The following is a 19,411-nucleotide window of genomic DNA, read 5'->3' as shown; positions in this document are numbered from 1 at the left end:
CAGGTGGGCTGGACTGTCCCAGTGGGGCTCCTCTCCTGACCATAGCCCTGGGCAGGTGTGAGGTGGGGTCAGAGGTCACTGGCATTTTGTATCCAGGAAGGGGGGACAGGGTGGCAGGTGCATGTGTCCCTACCACCTCCCACCTGTCCGGTGGGGGAGTCCCAGAGAGGTAAGGGGCTGTGGTCTTGGTTCCCCACAGCGGCAGCAGAGGCGGCACCCTGCCCAAGCGCAATGGCAGAGCCACTGAGCCCAGCCTGGCTGCCAGGGACGGAGCGGGGGCGCTGCAGCTGCCGGGGGAGGAAGGAGACAGGTCGCAGGATGTCTGGCAGTGGGTGCTGGAGACCGAGCGGCCGAGCAAGCCCAAGCCCCATAGGTAAACACCGCCACCGTCAGCACCACCCCCAGGAGGGTCGGGGCAGTCACCAGAGCTATTGCGGGGTTGGCTATTTTCGTCGTCGGCCGGAAACAAATGTGACTGTTCGCTCATGCCATCTTAATATTAAACGTTGGACTGAAGGGACCACAAAAATGCCACGTTTGGCAACGCCCCCTGTTCGTGTTATGGTAGTTATTTTTTTCTTCTCTCCCTGAAGGCAGAACAGAAAAGTTTCTCTCTAAGTCACATTTTCCAATTTTTCTAACCCAGTTTCTTTCCTTCTGCTTTCTCTCTCCTCATTCCTTGTTCAGTGCCCAGAGCACAAAAAAGGCCTACACCTTGGAATCTGCCCGCGTGTCCCCAGCCGAGCGAGCCGGCCGACACCACCTGTGGGGGGGCAGCAGTGGGCACCCCCGAGCTGCCCCCCGCACCCACCCATTCACCCAGGACCCTGCAATGCCTCCCCTGACCCCACCCAACACCCTGGCACAGCTGGAGGAGGCCTGTCGCAGGCTGGCAGAGGTGTCGAAACCCCCAAAGCAGAGGTGAGTGGAGGCAGCATCGGAGGTGAAAAGTGGCACTGGGGGTGGGCTTGGAGGCCTGGCCTGCTGCTAGGGAAGGGCCTTCTTTTCTGCTGGGGCTGTCTTTCCTGAGGGAGGAGGAGTGACTTCTGGCCCCACAGCATTGTGCTCTCCAGCCTGGTTCCCTTTAGTTCCATTCATCCTGAAGCACTAACCAGGGCGTGTTGGGCAACTCATTCAGTAACTCCTTACAAATCCTATTCCTTATGAGTGTCTGCATCATTTCAGCCTGGTTGGATGAGAGCTTAAGAAGCCATGGCTGACTGACTGGAAATGAAGGGCCTTCAGGCCTTTGCCCGGGCCAGCCAAGTCCAGGCCTGAGTTCCCACAGGGACTTCAGATGGCTGTGCCCAAGACGTGTGCCAGGCCACTGTCAGCACAGGGCCTTGGTCGGGTCTCCCCATGCATGGAAGTCGGGTCTGTGTTCAGAAGGCTGCAGAGGGTCATTTTCTGACTGCCCCGCATTTGCCCTGGGGACAGCAGGCTTGCCTCTGAACCCTTTGCTCCGGCTGCATCCTCAGGTGCTGCATGGCCAGTCAGCAGAGGGACAGGAGCCACGTGGCCGCTGGGCAGACGGGAGCCACACCCTTCTCCACCCCAAGCCTGGCTGCAGAAGAGTGAGTGTCCTTGCCTGGCCCTGCTGAGGCCCACCTGGGGTTTCCCTTTCGGGGTGCTCACCCTCAGGAGTGGCGATTTTTGAAAACATTTGTTAATATATGAGATCGCCTCGATTTTAACATGTCAGTGACCATTAGATACAGATGTTGCCCTAAGTTAGGATCTTTTCTTTTTGTTTTTAAAGGCTTTATTTATTTATTTTTAGAGAGAGAGGAAGGGAAGGAGAAAGAGGGAGAGAAACATCAATGTGTGGTTGCCTCTCGAGCACCCACTACTGGGGACCTGGCCCACAACCCAGGCACGTGCCCTGACCAGGAATCAAACCGGCGACCCCTTGGTTCGCAAGCCAGTGCTCAGTCCACTGAACCACACCAGCCAGGGCTGTAAATTAGGATCTTGAAAACCCTGCCTGTGCTGAGCAACATATTGTGGCTTGTCCACAAGTGTTCCCTCCCTAAGTGACGGGCTCAGGGTTCCCGGGCACACACTCATCAAAAGCTGAGATGCAAAGCCATGAGCAGACAGATCAAGGGGCCCCCAAACCCAGATGCAGAAGTCGCCCCCTTTCAGCTTTCCCGTTGGCGAGTTGGAAGCCTCTTTGTGCGCACAGAGCAGGGAGCTGGCTCTGCCCCAGTGCAGAGATGGAGGGAGACGGTCTTCATTGTTTTGCTTGTGGAAAACAGTACCCCCTCCAATGGTGCCGTGGTTCCTTTTGTAAATTTGCACTCTTACAAAGTGGACAGAGAAGCCTGGCTTCGTTTAAATACAGGGTGGCGCGCTTAAAAAGAAATCCGCTGAAGAGATCTAAAATGGTCTAAATAATTTAAAAAATTTTCCTTAGCTTTATTTTGAGCAATGAGAAATGTCTGTAGCCCTGAATAAGCCACCACCCTGGGCCCTTTTGTTTTAATTGGTTGATCTTAAGTCTACCAGCTGTTCTGGCCCAAATCTTGTTGGGTTTTTTTTGTTTTTGTTTTTGTTTTTCCAGCCACTCTACAAAATCTTGGAATAAATGGGGAAGTGGAAATGACTGGGCTCTCCCAGTGGGCTCTAGTGTTCGGGGTCCATGCCATCCCGAGGGTGCTCTGAGATTGTCTCTACAGCATCCCCTGCTGGCGAGTGTCTCGTCGCTCTGCGATGCTTTCTCCTCTCTCATCTTTGTGGCAGGCACCCCTGTGTGCCAACCTGAAAGAGGCTGCTCTGTCCCTCCTTTAGGTGGTAGCGGGAGAAACAGTAGCAATCGGTACAACTAAAGGAATTGTCCCCTCCTGTGTGCCCCTTGCTGGTGACCTGGAGTTGGACTATGTTCGCCAAAGATGGCTGTCTCTGTGATACGGGCCCCCAGCCTGTAGCCAGAGATGGTGTTTGGAGAGTGTACACACGTGTGTGCTTGCGTGTGTTTGCTTGCTGCCTCCAAATGCTGAGCTTGCGTTGCATCTTATTTTCAGTCACAAAGAGCCAAAGAAGCCAGCAGGGGTCCACGTGCTCCAGGCCAGCGAGTTGGTCGTCACTTACTTTTTCTGTGGAGAAGAGATTCCATACAGGAGGATGCTGAAGGCGCAGAGCCTGACCCTGGGCCACTTTAAAGAGCAGCTCAGCAAAAAGGGAAATTATAGGTGAGAGTCCTGTGGCTTCTTTCTGCTCCAGAGTTTGTTTGCTCACAACCAAGAACCAGAGTCGTGGGAGGGGCTGGGTGGGCTTAGGGAGTGCCCGAGAGGCCGTGGGAGTGCCTGTCCCCTCACCACTCACAGAAATAACACAGCAGTGGCCGCTGGGAGGTCCCTGTGGACCAGGTGAACAGAGTGCTGAGGAGGAAGGTGGCAGTTGGCTTTGTCACAAGGAGAGCTGGGCCTGGGCCATCTGTGGGGCTCCATCTAAAAGGGAGAGAGGTTGAAGAGAGGTAGAGACAGACAGAAAGACAGACACACACACACACACACACACACACACAGGTGGGCAGACCAATTAGGAGCCCAAAAGACTACTGTCCTCTCGTGGGTGCCAGAGAGATAGTCCACACTGGAGGCTCGGGGAAGGGCAGACACCGTTGCCTGGAAGCGGGGGTGGGGGGCAGCATTCTCCTTACTCAGCTTTTCTGTCCAAATGGCTGCCTCCCTCTGTCCTGCGGGGTCCTGTGAAGCAGGGTGCTTTTTGTCCACAACAGAGGAGGCAGGCCCTGCGGGTCGGTGCTGGGTGGACAGGGGCCTTGGGAAGGGAGGTTGCCCACCGCCCAGGCTTCCTTTCCCCGTCTGCCCAGTGGCGGTACCCACCAGGCCTTCCAGGGACCTGGATGGGATCAGAGCCGGGGGGGCCCTATCTCTTGCTCATGTTGTCTCAACTGGAGACAGGTGATGACTCCACCTTCATTCATCCAGAGTCCCGCCTGCCCCTGCTCAATGGCCTTCATCCCAAGGGAGTGTGTAGGTTCTGCTCTGGATGTGTCTCAGGTGCCACGTGCAGAGCTGGGACAAGGAACAGGCAAGCGCGGCACCAGGCACGCAGCTTAAGGAGCACAGTGGGTGTCCAGAAGGGGTCCACCCATTCCTGCCTCGAGCCGGGGATGGGAGTGGGGGACCTCGAGAGCGCTCAGCAACCTGCCAGGTGGCCACGGGCTTCTGGACCCAGGCGAGTCCAGGTCCAGGGCCCCAAGACCCGTCCCTTCCTGAGCAGCCACCTCCACCTGGGAGCTGATTTGGGCAGGGGCCCCAAGTGATTCCTGTTTTGGGGGGGAAGGGAGGTGGCTGAGAGCAGAGTGTGGTGCTGGGCTTCAAGCTTTCTCTTTTACACCTGGGCTGAGACAAATCTGAAAATGTGTCAGAGGTTGGGGAACGGGCCAGGCTGCTGCTGTCTTTTTAAAATCTTGAACAGACACACGGTGAAACTAATTACCCAAGTGTGCCGCTTCAAGGATTCATTTCGATCTGAGCTTTGACTCGGCTGGACTTCGAGGGGAACTGCAGGTGACCTCCAGGGGAGAAGGGCCACGGAGCACCGAGCAGAGAGGCTGCAGGGGAGGCTCCCTGCTCAGCCACTCCGTCCACATCTGGCTCTGATTTTTTTTTTTCTAAGGCACACTTAATAAGCCTGGCTTTGAAGCCCCGGCCTCCCCTTTAACGCACAAAGACTTGCACAAATGGTCGATGCTCAGATTCTTTACTGATTGGATCAGGCTGTGGCCGGGCCCTTCCCAGCTTCCTTATCTCTATGAGCTCCTGGCTGAGGTGGGACTTCCCATCCTCCGGGGTCTCGGGGGCACAGGGTGCCATGCTTCACCCCCTGCCCCCAGCGAGGGTGATGCTCCAGCATTAAGTTCACACCCCACACCCCCCATAGGATAAGGCCTGGCGAACATGGGTCTGTGGAGTGGGGGACCCGGGCCACATTGAGTAATCTCTCCGTGGCAGGGGTTCAAAAACAGAGCAGCCCCTCAAGACGTGCCAGGCACTATTGGTGCCAGATGTGAGGAGAAAGCAGAGTTTGCCACATAGAGCCCGTGGCAGAGGAAAAGCCCATGTCCTGGAGGAAAGGAGGGCACTTTTGAAGTCTTGGGGATGGGCCTGGGGGAACATGGCCTCTCTCCTCTCTGGAAGAGGGTGCAATTATGCAAAAGGTCATTGCCTGTTTGCTGAGAAAGCCCAGCTCAGTGAACCTGAGGGGGGCTGGCGCTGGGGGCAGGGGGGCGCGTTGGAATTGGAGCCTCGTATTTGGAAAAGTAACTTCCCACTGTCCGGGGTCTCCCGTGCCCAGTGCCCCTCCCCACTTTCTCGCCATCGCTTCCTGGCCCCCACCCCCATCACCACCCCAGATCCTCTGTCCCCTCCATAGGAAGCCTTTCCACCCCTGACGCATGAGAGCTATGCTGTAGCTCTGCCGGGAATGCGAAAAACAAAGAACCTTGACTAAACCCAGCTGTTTCACTTTATTTAGCCTTATCTCCTATGAAAGTATTTGGCTTGCCTTCATTAAAGAAGAAAAAAAAAAAACCTTAGCTCTAACCAAGGGGAATTAATTTTAAGAGAAAAGACAAAAACAAAATACGGCCATAACCCTGAGACACAATTAAATGTTTTAGAGAGGCTGTCCCCCCTGCCCCCCAGGGGACTGTGACTGGCCTTTGTGGGTTGGAGATGATAGCTTGCAGGGACGAGTTTAATCCGATCGAGGGGGTGTCCCTTGCTGGGGACTGAGAAGGAAAAGGCCTTCACTTCTTTTCCTGGGAAGGGGCCTGGGAGGACAGCCGTTTCCTGAGAGAGGCTGGCCTGAGAGAGAGGGCTTGTTTGAGTCCATACAGTTAAACAGCCTTACAAGACAGAAGGCTGGGGTGGGATAAAAGGAACCTTTAATCAACAGGCATAATAGAAGGGCCTTCCTGTTTGACGGAGAAGGGGTGGGGGCAAGGAGGGAGGGGTGGCTGTCCCATGGCTGGGCCAGAGGCCAGCTGAGGAGTTGGCACCTGGGTGCTGGAGGGTGGGAAGACCAAGAGGTGTCAGCCTCTAAACAGGCTGGAGTCTTCCTGCCACAGACTTCCACAGTTTCAGGGTGGCTCAGTCTGGGGTCTCTGAAGAAAGCCCCTCTCTTGGCTGTGGTGGGCAAATAAATTCCAGGCCAGCTTTGCCTTGCCCATCCCCACCCCCAATAAAAGGGCGAAAGAAGCAGCTGTGCTCTGTGAAGCGCGCTTTTCACAACGTGAGTGCTGGGCTGGAGGCCGCAGCCTCCGTGTCTGCAGGGGCGCCGCCCAGGCTGCTGCTCACTGGGTGCCCAGCTTCTTCCTGAGCGCCAGGGCCGCCCGTTTGTGCCCGTGGGCCAGCCCCGGGAGCCAGGGGGTCCCCTCGGTCAGAAGGGCCAAGGTTTCCCTGCACACCTGCGGTGGCAGGGCCCTCGGGACACCACAGTCCTCTTGTTGACATACGTTTCCCTTACAGAGGAAAATGCAGTTTTACCAAGATGATTTTGGGGTTTTCCTTTTTAAGGTATTACTTCAAAAAAGCAAGCGACGAGTTTGCCTGTGGAGCGGTGTTCGAGGAGGTCTGGGATGATGAGACCGTGCTCCCCATGTACGAAGGCAGGATTCTGGGGAAGGTGGAGAGGATCGACTGAGCCTCGTGGGCCTGGCGGCAGCCAGCATCAAAGCCAGAGCCCGCACGCATAGTCTGGGATGAGAGCGACCGCCACACAACATGTTGAAGGAAAAAAAAAAAAACCAATGAAGACAAAGTCTAGGGAAGAATTGGCCACTGGGCCTTCGGGAGGGTGGGGGGAGGTTGGTTTTCATTATTCACAAGCTGGGTACTGAGATAAGAAAAGCCTGAACTATTTATTAAAAATATGACCACTCTTGGCTGTTGAAGATGCTGACTGTGTCTGAGAGACCGCCATACATAATATATGACTTCCTAGGGGTCTGAAATCCATAAACTAAGAGAAACTGTGTATAGCTTACCTGAACAGGAACCCTTACTGATATTTATTGAACACTTGCTTATCCCTGCCCCCAGTTTATGGATATGCTGCTTTAACCACGGAAGGGGGAGACAGGACGTTTTCGTTGTTCTGTCTAAACTTAGGAGTTGAGCTCGGAGTGCATGAATGGTTTCTGCATTAAAAGAGGAATTATGCTCGGCCCTGCGTTTTCTCCAAGTGAAGACAGATTTTTTTTTTTTTTTTTAATGGTGCCCTACCATTGACAACACAGAAATTGGTGCATTTATTATCTACGCTGCTGTATTTTGTCATAAAGGTCTTGAGGTTCGACTTACGTTGCAATAATACCACCATTGGGGGGTCATCTTGTTGGATGGGCTGGTCATTGCTGAGTTAGGGGGAGCCTCTGGAGGGCCCCGGATTCCCCCTGGGGCCCCACCAAGGCCCAGTGCCCAAAGGCCAAGGCTGGTAGTAGCGCTGTGGTTTGACATGTGCTTTTATTGAAATAACTGTTCCTTGGAGTCTTTTTTTTTTTTCCCCAGTTACTCTTGGGGCCACAGCCACTCTGGAAACTGTCCCCCCACCCCCCACCCCAGCCCTGCAAAGAAGGGAACAGTTGTGGGAAGACCCAGCAGCGCCCTTTCTCCTCCAGACTCCTTCACCTGGCGTTCGGGTTTCTGTGTTGAGTTAATCTGTACATCTGTTTGCCCCGTCACTTGTACCATACGTCTGTATATATCGTACGGCAAAGAGTATTAATCCACTATCTCTAGTGCTTGACCTTGAACCAGTACAGTACCTGTACCTGCACGGTGTCCCCATCCGTGTGTCGCCCTATATTGAGGGCTCAAGCTTTCCCTTGTTTTTTGAAAGGGGTTTATGTATAAATATATTTTATGCCTTTTTATTACAAGTCTTGTACTCAATGACTTTTGCCATGGCATTTTGTTCTACTTATACTGTAAATTATGCATTATAAAGAGTTCATTTAAGGAAAATTACTTGGTACAATAATTATTGTAATTAAGAGATGTAGCCTTTATTAAAATTTTATATTTTTCAAAACACTGGCCTCGTCTTGGAATTCCCGGAGTGGGGGGCAGGGCAGAGGCACTTTCGTGTATGTGAACATCTGTGCTTCTTTTCCCACCTGCTCGAGCCCGTCCCTGAGCGGACCTTGAGCTCCTCCCTGGCCTGGGCCGGCCCTGGGGCTCCGAAACACTCTCTTCACCTGGATGCTGGCGGAGGATTCCTGTTATGGAGCAGACTGCAGGCCGAGTTTCCTCAGAGGTCTTCCTGGTGCCATCTCCAGTCGGCCCCTTCCTCCCAGGCAGGGGTCTCCAGGTAGGCCAGGTAAATCCAGGTGATGAGGGGCTGACACGGGATCCTCCGAGGAGCACCTGGATTTCGGTAGGCGTCTCAGAGGCCAAGAGCTTCAGAAAATGGTGTGTAGATCTGGAGTGTCCAGTGGGGCCAACGAACCCTGAGCTGCTTGCCAAACAGCCACTCTCCCAAAGGCTAAGGAGACCAACTGATGGCTCCAGTGAGGGTCTGGGCAGGGAAGGGGGCACGAGGGCGTTTCTGCCCCGGTCAGTGGGCTCTGACACATCGGGCCACGGAAGTCAGTGGGAGGTGAGCTCAGCAAAGACATGCACCCTCTTGCCCCGTGTGCTGGGACACTGGGGTGCTGGGCTATATTTCGGATCTGGGGGAGCAGGTCTGTTTAAAGGAGTCCTAGGATGAACCCTTTTTAGAAATAAAGGGTCTATGGCAACTGTTGGACTTCTCGAGTGCTGGGGTTTCATGAAGCGGGGTCTGCAGGTGACCTGGTTGGCTTTTTGTCACTACTGTGCACAAGCTTGAGGCTGATGGGGTAGTCAGTACTGGACCTGGCTGTGGGGTTCGGGGCTGGTGTGACTGGGCAAGTAGGTAAGCGTATGTAGGAGCCGGACGATGGGCTGGCTGCAAGGTTACTTGAACTTGGTCTTACTGATGCAGCTTGCTACATCTTTCCCCTCCTGGCTGCCATAGGGGCTCACAGCAGGGGTACCCAGAAGCCACATCCAGAACTGGAAAGTCTTCCAATCTGAAAGGATGAAGAGATGCAACCTGCTGTGCGTGGTGGGGGTTGGGGGTACATGGCTTTTAATCTTCAGGCCTTTTGATTTATGCAGGGAGAATAACAAGGTAAAACACGGGCTTGGGGCTCAGTGAAACCTGGGATCAAGTCCCAGTGCCACCCCCTTCTGGGAGCACTTGCGAGAGAGAGGGCCAGGCTGGCGATTGCTCGCATTTGCACCTCTTCTGAGAGGGTCTGTCTCTCTGCTGCTCTCATTTTAACAATCGGGGGCTCTTCACAGGCGCGGTGGCTTCTGGGATATAGACCCCTGACACTGCTTCAAAATCACCTGTGCCTTCCTCCAAGGAGAGGGCTTGTAGCTCGAAAAAGTGAAAACATGGCTTGTGCTGGCCTGCCTTCCCTGTCCCCAAATCTCAAGACCCAGCTCTTCCAGGAGCCCTCCCCTCCCTCCTCCAGTCCCTTGGGTCTCACCTGGGAGCTGGTGAAATGCAGCTGCCCACTCCAAACCCACGGACTGGGCAGGGCCTGGGCAGGACCTGTGCATTTCCAGGCCTCTCCTGGGGATGCCTGGGCACCTTGGAGTTGCACACTCTAGTCCTGTGGGTCGTCCCCTTTCTAAAGCCCAGCTTCAAATCGGATTCACCCTCCTAGCTCTCATCTCCTAGAAACCTCCAAGAGCTCTTTTCTGATTGATAGTTAACCAGCTAATCAGAGGTGGAGTGCAGACTGTGGGTCTAAGTCCAGGCAGGCTGTCTGCAGGAGCCGCAGTTTGCTCATCTAGTAAGCAAGACACTACCTGTGCCCGCCTCCAGGGTTTGCTGTGATGGTGAAGGGAGGTGAGGTGGCTTAGCATCTCAGCAGGTCTCGGGACCACTCACAGCCCCACCCTCACTGCCTGCACTGTTATCAGTTAGCTTCTTCCGTGGAAATTCCACCCTCCTCCTCCAGCTGCAACGCTAGGGCTCTGGCCTCCTGCTTCTCCAGCCCCTGGTACAGAAGCAAGAAGGTGGTGGGCAAGTGCGCAGGCAGGCTGTGTGATTGGGAAACAGGGACTTTTAGCTAGAGCCGAGCTTTGGTCCCAAAGCGCCTTACAGTTTTCTTTATTAAGTCTGTGACCTTACACAATACTTGGATATTCTGTGTGGACTCTCACCTAAGGAGACAGTTCATGTAGAGGGGCTTGAAATATAGGGGTTTCAAGGATTCCCAAGGATCCAGGAAAGAGGATCCTGCTGTACTCCTTCCCAGGGAGTTACGTTACGTAGATGTTTCCAGAAACGGTGATTGACATGTTCCTTAACAATTACTATTTCACTTCGTCAACCAGATTTTTCTACAAATCTGGTGTGAGAGTGAGCCTCTCCCAGGAAGTGGGAGGCAGTGACTTGGTTTAAACAAGCAAACAAACAAACGCACACACACAAACACTACTGCCACCCACAAACAATTTAAAGGCATGTTGGTAAACGCTGGCTGTTACCAGAAGTCCCCCAGGGAGTAGCCAGCCTGCTTGGTAGAGTCTCTGAGCCTGAAATCCGTACAGAACTTGAGGTCTGGTAGTTCAGGGGTGTGTGTGTGTGTGTGTGTGTGTGTGTGTGTGTGTGTGTGTGTGTGTGTGTGTGTGTGTGTGTGTGTGTGTTGGGAGGGTGGTGCTTTAGAAAGGATCTGACACAGAAAGAACAGCAGCCCCCTGGCAGGGGGGTCCCCCACCTTCTACAAGGCCCAGCTCTGAAAATACAAATTCCTGTGCCCCGCCCACACGGCCCTTCTAGTTCCAGAAAGTGCTCTGCAGCTTGGGGCCTTTGCACATGCTGTTCCCACGGCCGGCTGGGCATCCACTGCCCCCAGCCCATCCTGGGGTTGTCTCCTTTTCAGTCTCAGGTCTTGACTTAAATGTCAGAGGTCTTCCCTGCCCATCAGGTCCTCAGCCAGATTCCCTTCATCATCACAGAACTTCCTTCATTCGTCCACTGCACATTCTAATTTTATCTATGCAATTACTCATTTGCCCATGCATTCATCCATGAGGCAGGGAGTAAATGTGCTTTTATTCATCATTGTGTGTGTGACACCCAGCGTTGTGGCTGTCGCCCAGCAGGCACTCAATGTTTATAGAATTGAAGAAAAAAAAAAGACAAATTGTCTATAGTAGTATTACTGAAGGTTAAGGTAACCACTATTAACACTTTGCAGTATTCTTTCAGATTAAAATATGCACACACAGAGAGGACCATACTATTTTGTAATCTGCATTTTTTTAACTCAATAGCAGGTCATTGGCATATTTCCATGTCAATAAATATTTTTCTATGTTCTACAACATGACTTACATGTATGGCTGAACTATCATTTATTTAACTAATTACCTATGGTTGGACATTTCTCTAGTTTCCAAATTCTGCAATTATAAGTCATATTGCAATGAAATCTTTTTTTTTAAGATTTTATTTATTTTTTAGAGAGGGGAAGGGAGGGAGAAAGAGGGAGAAAAACATCAATGTGTGGTTGTCTCTCACACGCCCCCTACTGGGGACTTGGCTTGCAACCCAGGCATGTGCCCTGGCTGGGACTAGAACTGGTGATCCTTTGGTTGGCAGGCCGGTGTTCAACCACTGAGCCACACCAGCCAGGGCTGCAATGAAATCTTTATAGCTAAACACTCCCCCAGTATTCATAGCTAGAGAGTCTTTAATGATTAGGATGAAGGTGTTCCAGGTAGAATTTCTAAATCAAAGGCTCTCTTCTGGGTTTTGGCCACGTCCTGCCAGCCTGTGTGAGGTGGTTGCTCACTTGTCTCTTGAGTCCCCAGTGTCTTGCCCATGGGTGACATCCAAGCCAAGTTTGTGCTACCACTTTCACTCTCAAGCCTGGATATGCAAGGCTCTCCTCATCCTGAGCTGAGCCTGTCTTTCTGGTATTATTTCCACTTACCAGCTGCATAGCCTTGAGCAACAAATTTCCCTCCACCTGGGTTTGCCTCTTTGTAAGATGAGGCTAGTTGCACGTGTCCTTCGCGGTGCTGGCGAGGTGGTGAGCTGTGCAGTTCTTAGAAGAGAGTCCGCCTGTGAAGAGGGCCTTGTACATGTCAGCCCGTTACCGCCCGCCGATGCCCACCATCTGGTCTTCAGCCTGGCTTTGCTCCGCCCTTCTCCCTCCTTTCTCTCACCTGTCATGTAAAGCCCAGCTTACCTCCCCACCCCGATCCCCTGCTTCTCCCCTAGGCTTCCCGCTTAGACCCCTGTGGACTGGCTTTCTCAGATGCTCATCGTATGCTCACTTCCCCAGTGTTTTATATTTCCTCCGCTGGGTTGCACAGAAGCCACCCTGAGAGCGAGGCCTGTGGCTCAGACCTCTGTAAGAGCTTTACAGAGAGAAAGCCCCCCTGAGGGATAGAGAGAGTGCCAGGTACAATTCATTCAGACATCCTGGGCCTATACCCCTCTCCTTAACCCAGCGTCTGACTTCGCTCCGTCTTCCCAAACTTGACTTTGGCCCTTACGATGTGGTTGGGAACCCCTGTTACTGAGCCTTTCCTGCCTTTTGTATCAGACACGGTGCACGGACAGGATCAGGATGATTCCATGGTCGTGGACTTGAGGATTCACTTTCTCTCCTACCCTCCCCCATGACCTCAACAAGAAAGAAACGGAAATTAGCTACAGCATGCACAGTGCTGTGATTAGGGTTGCAGGGTTTAGCAAGTTACAATACAGGGCGCCCCCCTTAAATTTAAATCTCAGATAAACTTTCGTATAAGTGTGTCCCATGAAATGGCTGGGCCATAGTTATACCACAAACATATCTGTGTACCTGAAATGGGAACTTAACTGGGCACCAGGCCTGTCACAATCCAGCAACTCCAGACGCGGTGGATGCTCTGAATTACCCTTGAACTTTCCTTCCCCTTTGCTGCTGACCTGCTTTCTTGTACTGCAGAGACGGGAAAGCTGAACGCCCCCTTCCCCAGACTGCCGTGTGTCTAGAGGCAAAGCGGGTCCCACCGTTTAGGTTTGCTCACAGGGAGGCAGAGGCATCTTTCTTTGGCGCTTGTCTGTAGACCAGCAAAGTCATGGAGACACAGGGCTTTGTGGCAGCCACGTGGTCATCTGTTCTCAGCTTCCTGGGTGCTGGTGGCGTAGAGCTGGGAGGGATGGCCAGACTCACGGTGGGGTCCAGCCACGAGCTCCTGGACTCGCAGTGGCAGTGGCTGCTTCCTGATATCAGCGTGGGGCCTGTGGCAGCGTGTCCTTTAACACACTCCCGGGGCAGGTGAGTGCGGTAGAGTTTTGAAAGTCATGATCAAAGGCTTGATGTAGCCCATTTGTGAACTCCTTGAATTTCTAACCACCTCACAGCCTGTATGAATTAAATTTCCGTTAAAACGCTGCGTTGGTGTGGGGCTGCTGTAACAAAGCGCCACAAACTAGATACGTTAGAACAACAGAAATCTATGGTCTCACCGATCTGGAGGCTGGAAATCCCAAACCACCGTGTTAACACCCAAAACCTCTGATACCTGTAGGGGCAGGAAGGCCCTTCCCCGCCCCTTCCAGCTCCTGGAGGCCCCAGATTCCTGGGCCTGCGGCTGCGTCACTCCAGTCTCCACAGGGTTTTCTCCCTGTGTCTTTTCCACAGTCCTTCCTCTGTGCTTGTCTGTGACTGCGCCCACGTTCCCCCTTTCATCAGGACACCAGTCCTGTTGGGTTAGGTCCCCCTGGAATGACCCCAGCTTAAACCGATCGTATCTGCAAAGACCTTATTTCCAAATAAGGTCCCATTCGGTGGTACTGGCTGTTAGGACTTTACCATAACTTTTGGGGGGACACAATGCCATCCATAACAAATACCAAGAGTGGTGTCTGTCCCCTGACTGATACAATTGTGGCGCCTGTCACTGTGTCTGTCCTAACACAAAAGGAAAAGCTCAGACCTGCCACAGAGAAAAACGTCAAGCATCACTTCAAAAAGAAACTTCTTATGACCCATAACAAGTTGTGAGTAAGGACGTTCCCCCTGCTGGCCTTGCTGCGCAGGCCCCAGAAGACTGAGCCAGCTTTTCTTGCACACGTTCTCCCCTGACTACTGCACACACCTCTACTTGCCACTTCTCCTCGGTCTGGGGCAAACTGGGAGGTCCAGCTTGGCCAGGTCTCTGCCCACCTGAAGATGAGCCAGGGTCTGAGCCTCTCTCTCTAGGCCCATGGTAACAATTGTCTCTGCAAAACCTATCTTGGCTACCAGGATATAAAACCCTAAAGATAGCCCTGACTGGTGTGGCTCACTAGATTGAGCTCTGACCTGGACCTGGAAGGTCACAGGTTCGATTCCGGGTTAGGGCACATGCCTGGGTTGCAGGCCAGGTCCCCAGTTGGGGGTATGTGAGAGGCAACCACACATTGATGTTTCTCTCCCTCTTTCTCCCTTCCCCTCCCCTCTCTCTAATAAATAAATAAATAAAATCTTTAAAAAATAAAATAAAACCCTAAAGATAGATCTTTGGGAGAAATTATGGAATTTCTGGCTCCAAAGGAAGCCCGTGCACCTCCGTACGTGCACCTCCGTACATGCACCTCCGTACATGGAGGCCTCCTCCGGCCCAGCGGCTGCACCCTCAACACAGTCTTCCTGCCCGAGATTCGGACTTTGGCACAGGCCTGGGCAGGTAACTCCACTATGTGTTCCCAAGGGAAAGGTTCAGCTGCCCGCTCACTGGGGGGCTTATGGACTTTCAGGGGAGGGTTTCTGTCCTGACAGGGACCTTCATTGGTCAACTGAATCTCTGCTCCCACATCCAACCAGGCAGGCAGTGGGTGCCTGGGTGTCGATTTCCACGAAGGTAAAGTCCTCGGCTGTAATCAATTGTATAAATGATTTGTGAATCATTGTCAAGCCCTTGGCAGACTGGAGACAGCACGAAGCAATTAGTCTTCTGATCAACACGGTTTGTCAACATAAAGGATTTGGGCAGACAGAGTCCTCCAGATGACAGTCACTTTTTGGCATGCCTGAGATGGCCACAGGCCTCTGTTGTTTATTCATCCTGCCCAGAAAGGCCCAGGGGGTGAGGGGGGTAGGGGCGAGAGCTGGGGGAGGGTCACAGCTGCGGTCCATCTGAGCCCTGTTCCCTCGGCAGGGCCAGGCTCAGTGGGAACCAGGCCCGGCCGCCCCGGAGAAGCAGAGAGACCCCCCCCAACTTTGAGTGAGGGGGCAGGGCTGCTTCCTCCACCTGCTTCCCAGTCGGCCAGAGGCCAATTATCCAGACTGAGGGCTAGCCAGGTCTCCAGAGTGAGGGCCAGAGAATGGTGAGAAAATGAATTAAATGGAAGAGTGGATTATGATAGTAAAAGGTTGGCTTGTAAAGTGTTTGACATGGGCAGCTTAGAGATTTTTTTTTCTTTAATTTGAATTTTTTCTTGACCACAAAAATAAGTAAGCATGATTTAAAAAGTGGAGAAAAAATGCATAGAATTGCACAAAAGACAAAAACAAAAAACTCACCTATAATCCCACTACCCAAAGATACCAATTGATAATATTTTGGTATATTTCCTTCCAACATATAACACATTTGTTTGCTCAGTAAAGTGTTCTGAGCATCTCATAAGTTGTAGGGTAAATCCCTACCTATGGGAAGACTTGCACTGTTTCGACTTTCTGGCCATTCCTGCACTGCCCCGGTCACTGTGCCGACCCCCCTTGATTTCTCCACCTGTACCTCCTTTTCCAACAAGCAGCATAGCATGGCCTCTGCCACTCGGAGGCAGGAGGCAGGAGGCAGGAGGCAGGAAGCAGGAGGCAGGAAGCAGGAGGCAGGCTAGGCCCCGAAGGGTCTCCCGACAACCCGGGAATTGTAGAATCCACTTCCAGACTGGGAAGGGATGGCTTGGAGCTCCTGCCTGCCCTGTCCCCAACCCTGGCTTGTTGGGAGGTCTCACTCCTCGATCACACCACTTGATTCACTTGTCGCTTGCCTGGTTCCATTGATCCTCACCTGCCACCTTTGTACAACATCTGCTGAGTCTTGTTTCTTGTCCTGGCTTCCCTCCACCCTTTGTCCCCCAGCACACAGTGTCTTCCAAGCCACCTCCTCCCAGGAATCTCCATACACGACACAGGTGAGATCTGTTCTCACACCAGCCATCTGGCCCAGGATCCACGGTTTTGTCTCCTGCTGACGGCACTTTGGTTTTCCTTTGGGGAACACCCCTCAGCTACAAAAATGGCACAGGATCTGGCCAGTTAATATATTCCATTACTTTGGCTACCGTGATTGGTTCAGGGATGAACATGTCACTTAAGTTGGTCCAGTGACAGTCAACACTGGGACTTGTGCGAGGAGTTCTGAGGATGAGGTGCTCTCCTTCTGTTGGGGCTTCTTAAACAGTAGGATCAAATCCTAGAGCTTCTGGGAGCCACTGTATGGAGAGCACCCACCTGGGCTTGAAGCCGACGCAGCAAAATTCAGAGCCACAGGATGGAGGAATGGGGCACAAAGATCGAACCAGGTTTTGAGGACAGCACTTGGATTCTTAGATTCAGCTGCCCACAAGCCCAGCCTTATGAGTCAATGAATCCCATCATCTCTTTTTGCCTTAAGTCAGTTTGACTTGGGTTTTTGTTCTACTCAACTAAAAGAGTTCTGACTACTAATACAGCCCCCGTCTCACGGGTGGGGGATCTCTTCTCAAGGCCAGGTTGGATGTCAGAGGGCCCAAGTTCCTGAAAGTTCAGGAAAAGGTACACACATCAGGTGGTCCACATGGGGAGGGGTCAAGAGGAGAAACTGGCCACTGAAAAACAGGATGGAGCGAAGAAGAGATACTTCAAGTTCCAGTTATGGAGGATGCCATATTTAGAGGCTCACAGCCAAAGGCTTAGGGTAAATAATGACCTTTAGCTAAAGGAGGGGTGTCAAACTCCTTTTCTCTGAGGTCCACATCAGCCTCACAGTTGCCTTCAAAGGGCTGAATGTAATTTTAGGACTGTATAAATGTAACTACTCCTTAACTAGGGGCAAGGAGCTCTACATTTGGCCCTTTGAAGGCAACCTCGAGGCTGATGTGGCCCCCGGTGAAAATGAGTTTGACACTCCTGATCTAAAGTGACTCTTGGGTCCTAAGCCCACCGTCACTCTTCTCTGCTGAACGTCCTCATCACCAGCATTATGGGCACCTACTGAGAACACCTACATCTTGAGGGCTGGGGTAGGGAACACAGACCATGAAGACACGGTCCCTGCCCAAGAGAGCACTGATCGAGACATTATAATTCAATGCGGGAAGCTGCCTGAATGAAGCTTGTCTGGAGACTCAGAGGAAGGCCGCTTCTGGGCCGAGACCTGAAGGGTCCCAGGAATTGATTGGGAGAACAGTGGACGAACAATCCTGTAGAGGGAACCGCTTTGGCCAAGGCAAGGAGGAGGGAAAGAAGAGGGACACTGGAGGCTATAAAGCAGAGCAGGGGGTGAAGCTCCCTTAGGTTCTTCCAGGTTGGGACTGTGCCCCATCTGTGGGTGAGAGTCAGCTGTCCCCAGAGAAGCTAACCTTGGCAGAGATGGGGGGGTAGGGGGGTGGGGGCAGAGGGACAGCCATGCCTATGCAGTCCTGCCCCTCCTGACCCCCTTTCTCTCCCTTTCCCCCCTCCTCCTCACCGTCTCCCCCCCCTTGCCTCATTCAGTCTTTTCCTGAACTTTCTCATCACCCTTTTTTCTCTTTCTTTCTCCTTCCTCCTCCCCCTTTCCCTCCCTGGCCCCCCACGTCCCCACCCTCTTGCTGTCTTCATGTCTACCCCTCCCAGCAAATGAGGGGCCTAATCACGCTGGGATTGAGGCAGCCCTGGTCCCTGCCCTCCAGGAGCTACAACCTCTCATGGGTTCATTTTGATTGAGTGATGCCTCTCCCACAACCCACCCCTGCCAAAAGGGCCCTAGTGGCTGGGATGCCCCCCACGCCCCCTGGAAGGGAGGTCCTGAGATAGGAGAGCCGGGGGCTCAGGGAAGCTGCCAGAGCACCAGGGAAGTGAGAGCTGAGCTGACTCTCTTATTATTTTTCTCCCCTGGGGGCCCCGAGCAAAGACTTCTGGGCTCAGAGCCTTTATAGATCCTCACTCCCTTGGCAACCCAGTACTCCTGTCCAACCTGGAGTGTTTAATTACCAAGGAAAAGAATGATTTTTTTTCCCCCTGAGAATCCATTTAATTATTTGATTGCACAGTAACCAAAGAGTGTGAGAGGCCTGTAGCCAGAAGGGACTTCAAAGCAATACCTTGATGTTGCTGAGTGGGGCATTAATGGGTTCTGAAGGCAGGAGATTGCTAAAGAGGGGGAAGCATTCAAAGCGCCTCCCGCTCCTGCCAGCAATCTCGAAAAATGCATAAACACTGGACTGCTCCGCCGGAGAGGGAAGGGGAGTTCAAAGGGACTGGGAGAGTTTTCATGTAAAGTTTAGAGTTTAAGGCGTGACTGTTGGCTATGCAGCCTGAGCGTTTGAACTCTTGTTTATTAAAAACAGTTTCCCAGCCATTCAGCAGGTTCCCAAAGACAACAGAGAAGTGCAGACTTTTTCAGTGTGGAAGATTTAAAGGCTTCATTGATTTCTACCTAGGGTTTTCACTGCCCTCCCACCGCCCCCGCCCACTGTGCCTTCGTGCTTGCTTGCTTTCTCTGACTTTTCTTTTTTCTTTATTATTATTATTTTTTGATCAATTTTTAAAAGCCCACTATCAGAGAGGGAGATGGCGGTAGAGAAAGAGGCTCTCTCCTCCCTCGGTTTCACTCCGGAGAGAGCAGGTCGTCCTGTCCCCTGTTCTGCTGTGGGGCTGGGAGCTGATTTGATATGGCCCCTCCCCAGGTCCCATGGGAGCCCCAGGAGTCCAGGGTTCGAGGGAGGTGACCTGGATTCTACGCCCAGCTCTGGCCCTGGCTGGCCCAGCTGGGCTGCTGGAAGTGGGGCTCTCCACCTCTCTCTGCTGCTCCTCATTTCCCAGTGACAGGAGGGGCCGGTCTCCAGCACCTGCCTTCGGAAGCGGCTCAGAGAAGGCCTTCAGCTATGCAGGTCTGATTTCTAAGCCCAGGAACATGGGCCAGCATCTTGTAGTGACTACATACTGTTCGTTCGTGAGAATTCCAGACATCACATGATTTAAAGAAATTCCAGGAGAGCTTTCAAGCCATTGGACTCTCCATGGCTCCCAACTCCAAGGCCTCGGGTTTGCTGATACTGACTTTTCCTGACACTGACTGAGCTGCAGTTGGGATATTGGGTCGGTCTCATTGTTCCCGTGCCAGGAGGAAATGAACTTTGCCTCATGGGCCAGTCTGGAACCTAGAGAGCTGGG

General features: G+C 52.7%; 1 protein-coding gene across 2 annotated transcripts in view; it reads left to right on the top strand.

The window, feature by feature from the left end:
* The window catches only part of AXIN2 (axin 2), a 28,123-nt gene extending 20,066 nt beyond the window's left edge, over window positions 1-8,057 (top strand). Inside the window, exons 6-10 of one of the 2 annotated variants that reach the window (XM_024573153.4) lie at window positions 200-373; window positions 688-921; window positions 1,479-1,574; window positions 3,024-3,191; window positions 6,546-8,057. In XM_024573153.4, the coding sequence (XP_024428921.2) occupies window positions 200-373; window positions 688-921; window positions 1,479-1,574; window positions 3,024-3,191; window positions 6,546-6,672 (799 nt within the window). In that variant the 3' untranslated portion in view covers window positions 6,673-8,057. The remainder of the gene's footprint in view (window positions 1-199; window positions 374-687; window positions 922-1,478; window positions 1,575-3,023; window positions 3,192-6,545) is intronic. The other variant, XM_024573154.4, reaches the window with a different exon arrangement.
* Window positions 8,058-19,411: the final 11,354 nt, after the last annotated feature.

The sequence above is a fragment of the Desmodus rotundus genome, chromosome 9 (assembly GCF_022682495.2).
Source record: "Desmodus rotundus isolate HL8 chromosome 9, HLdesRot8A.1, whole genome shotgun sequence".
Classification (NCBI taxonomy): domain Eukaryota; kingdom Metazoa; phylum Chordata; class Mammalia; order Chiroptera; family Phyllostomidae; genus Desmodus; species Desmodus rotundus.
The sequence above is the reverse complement of the archived record's forward strand: the minus strand, read 5'-3'. Positions and strand labels throughout refer to the sequence as shown.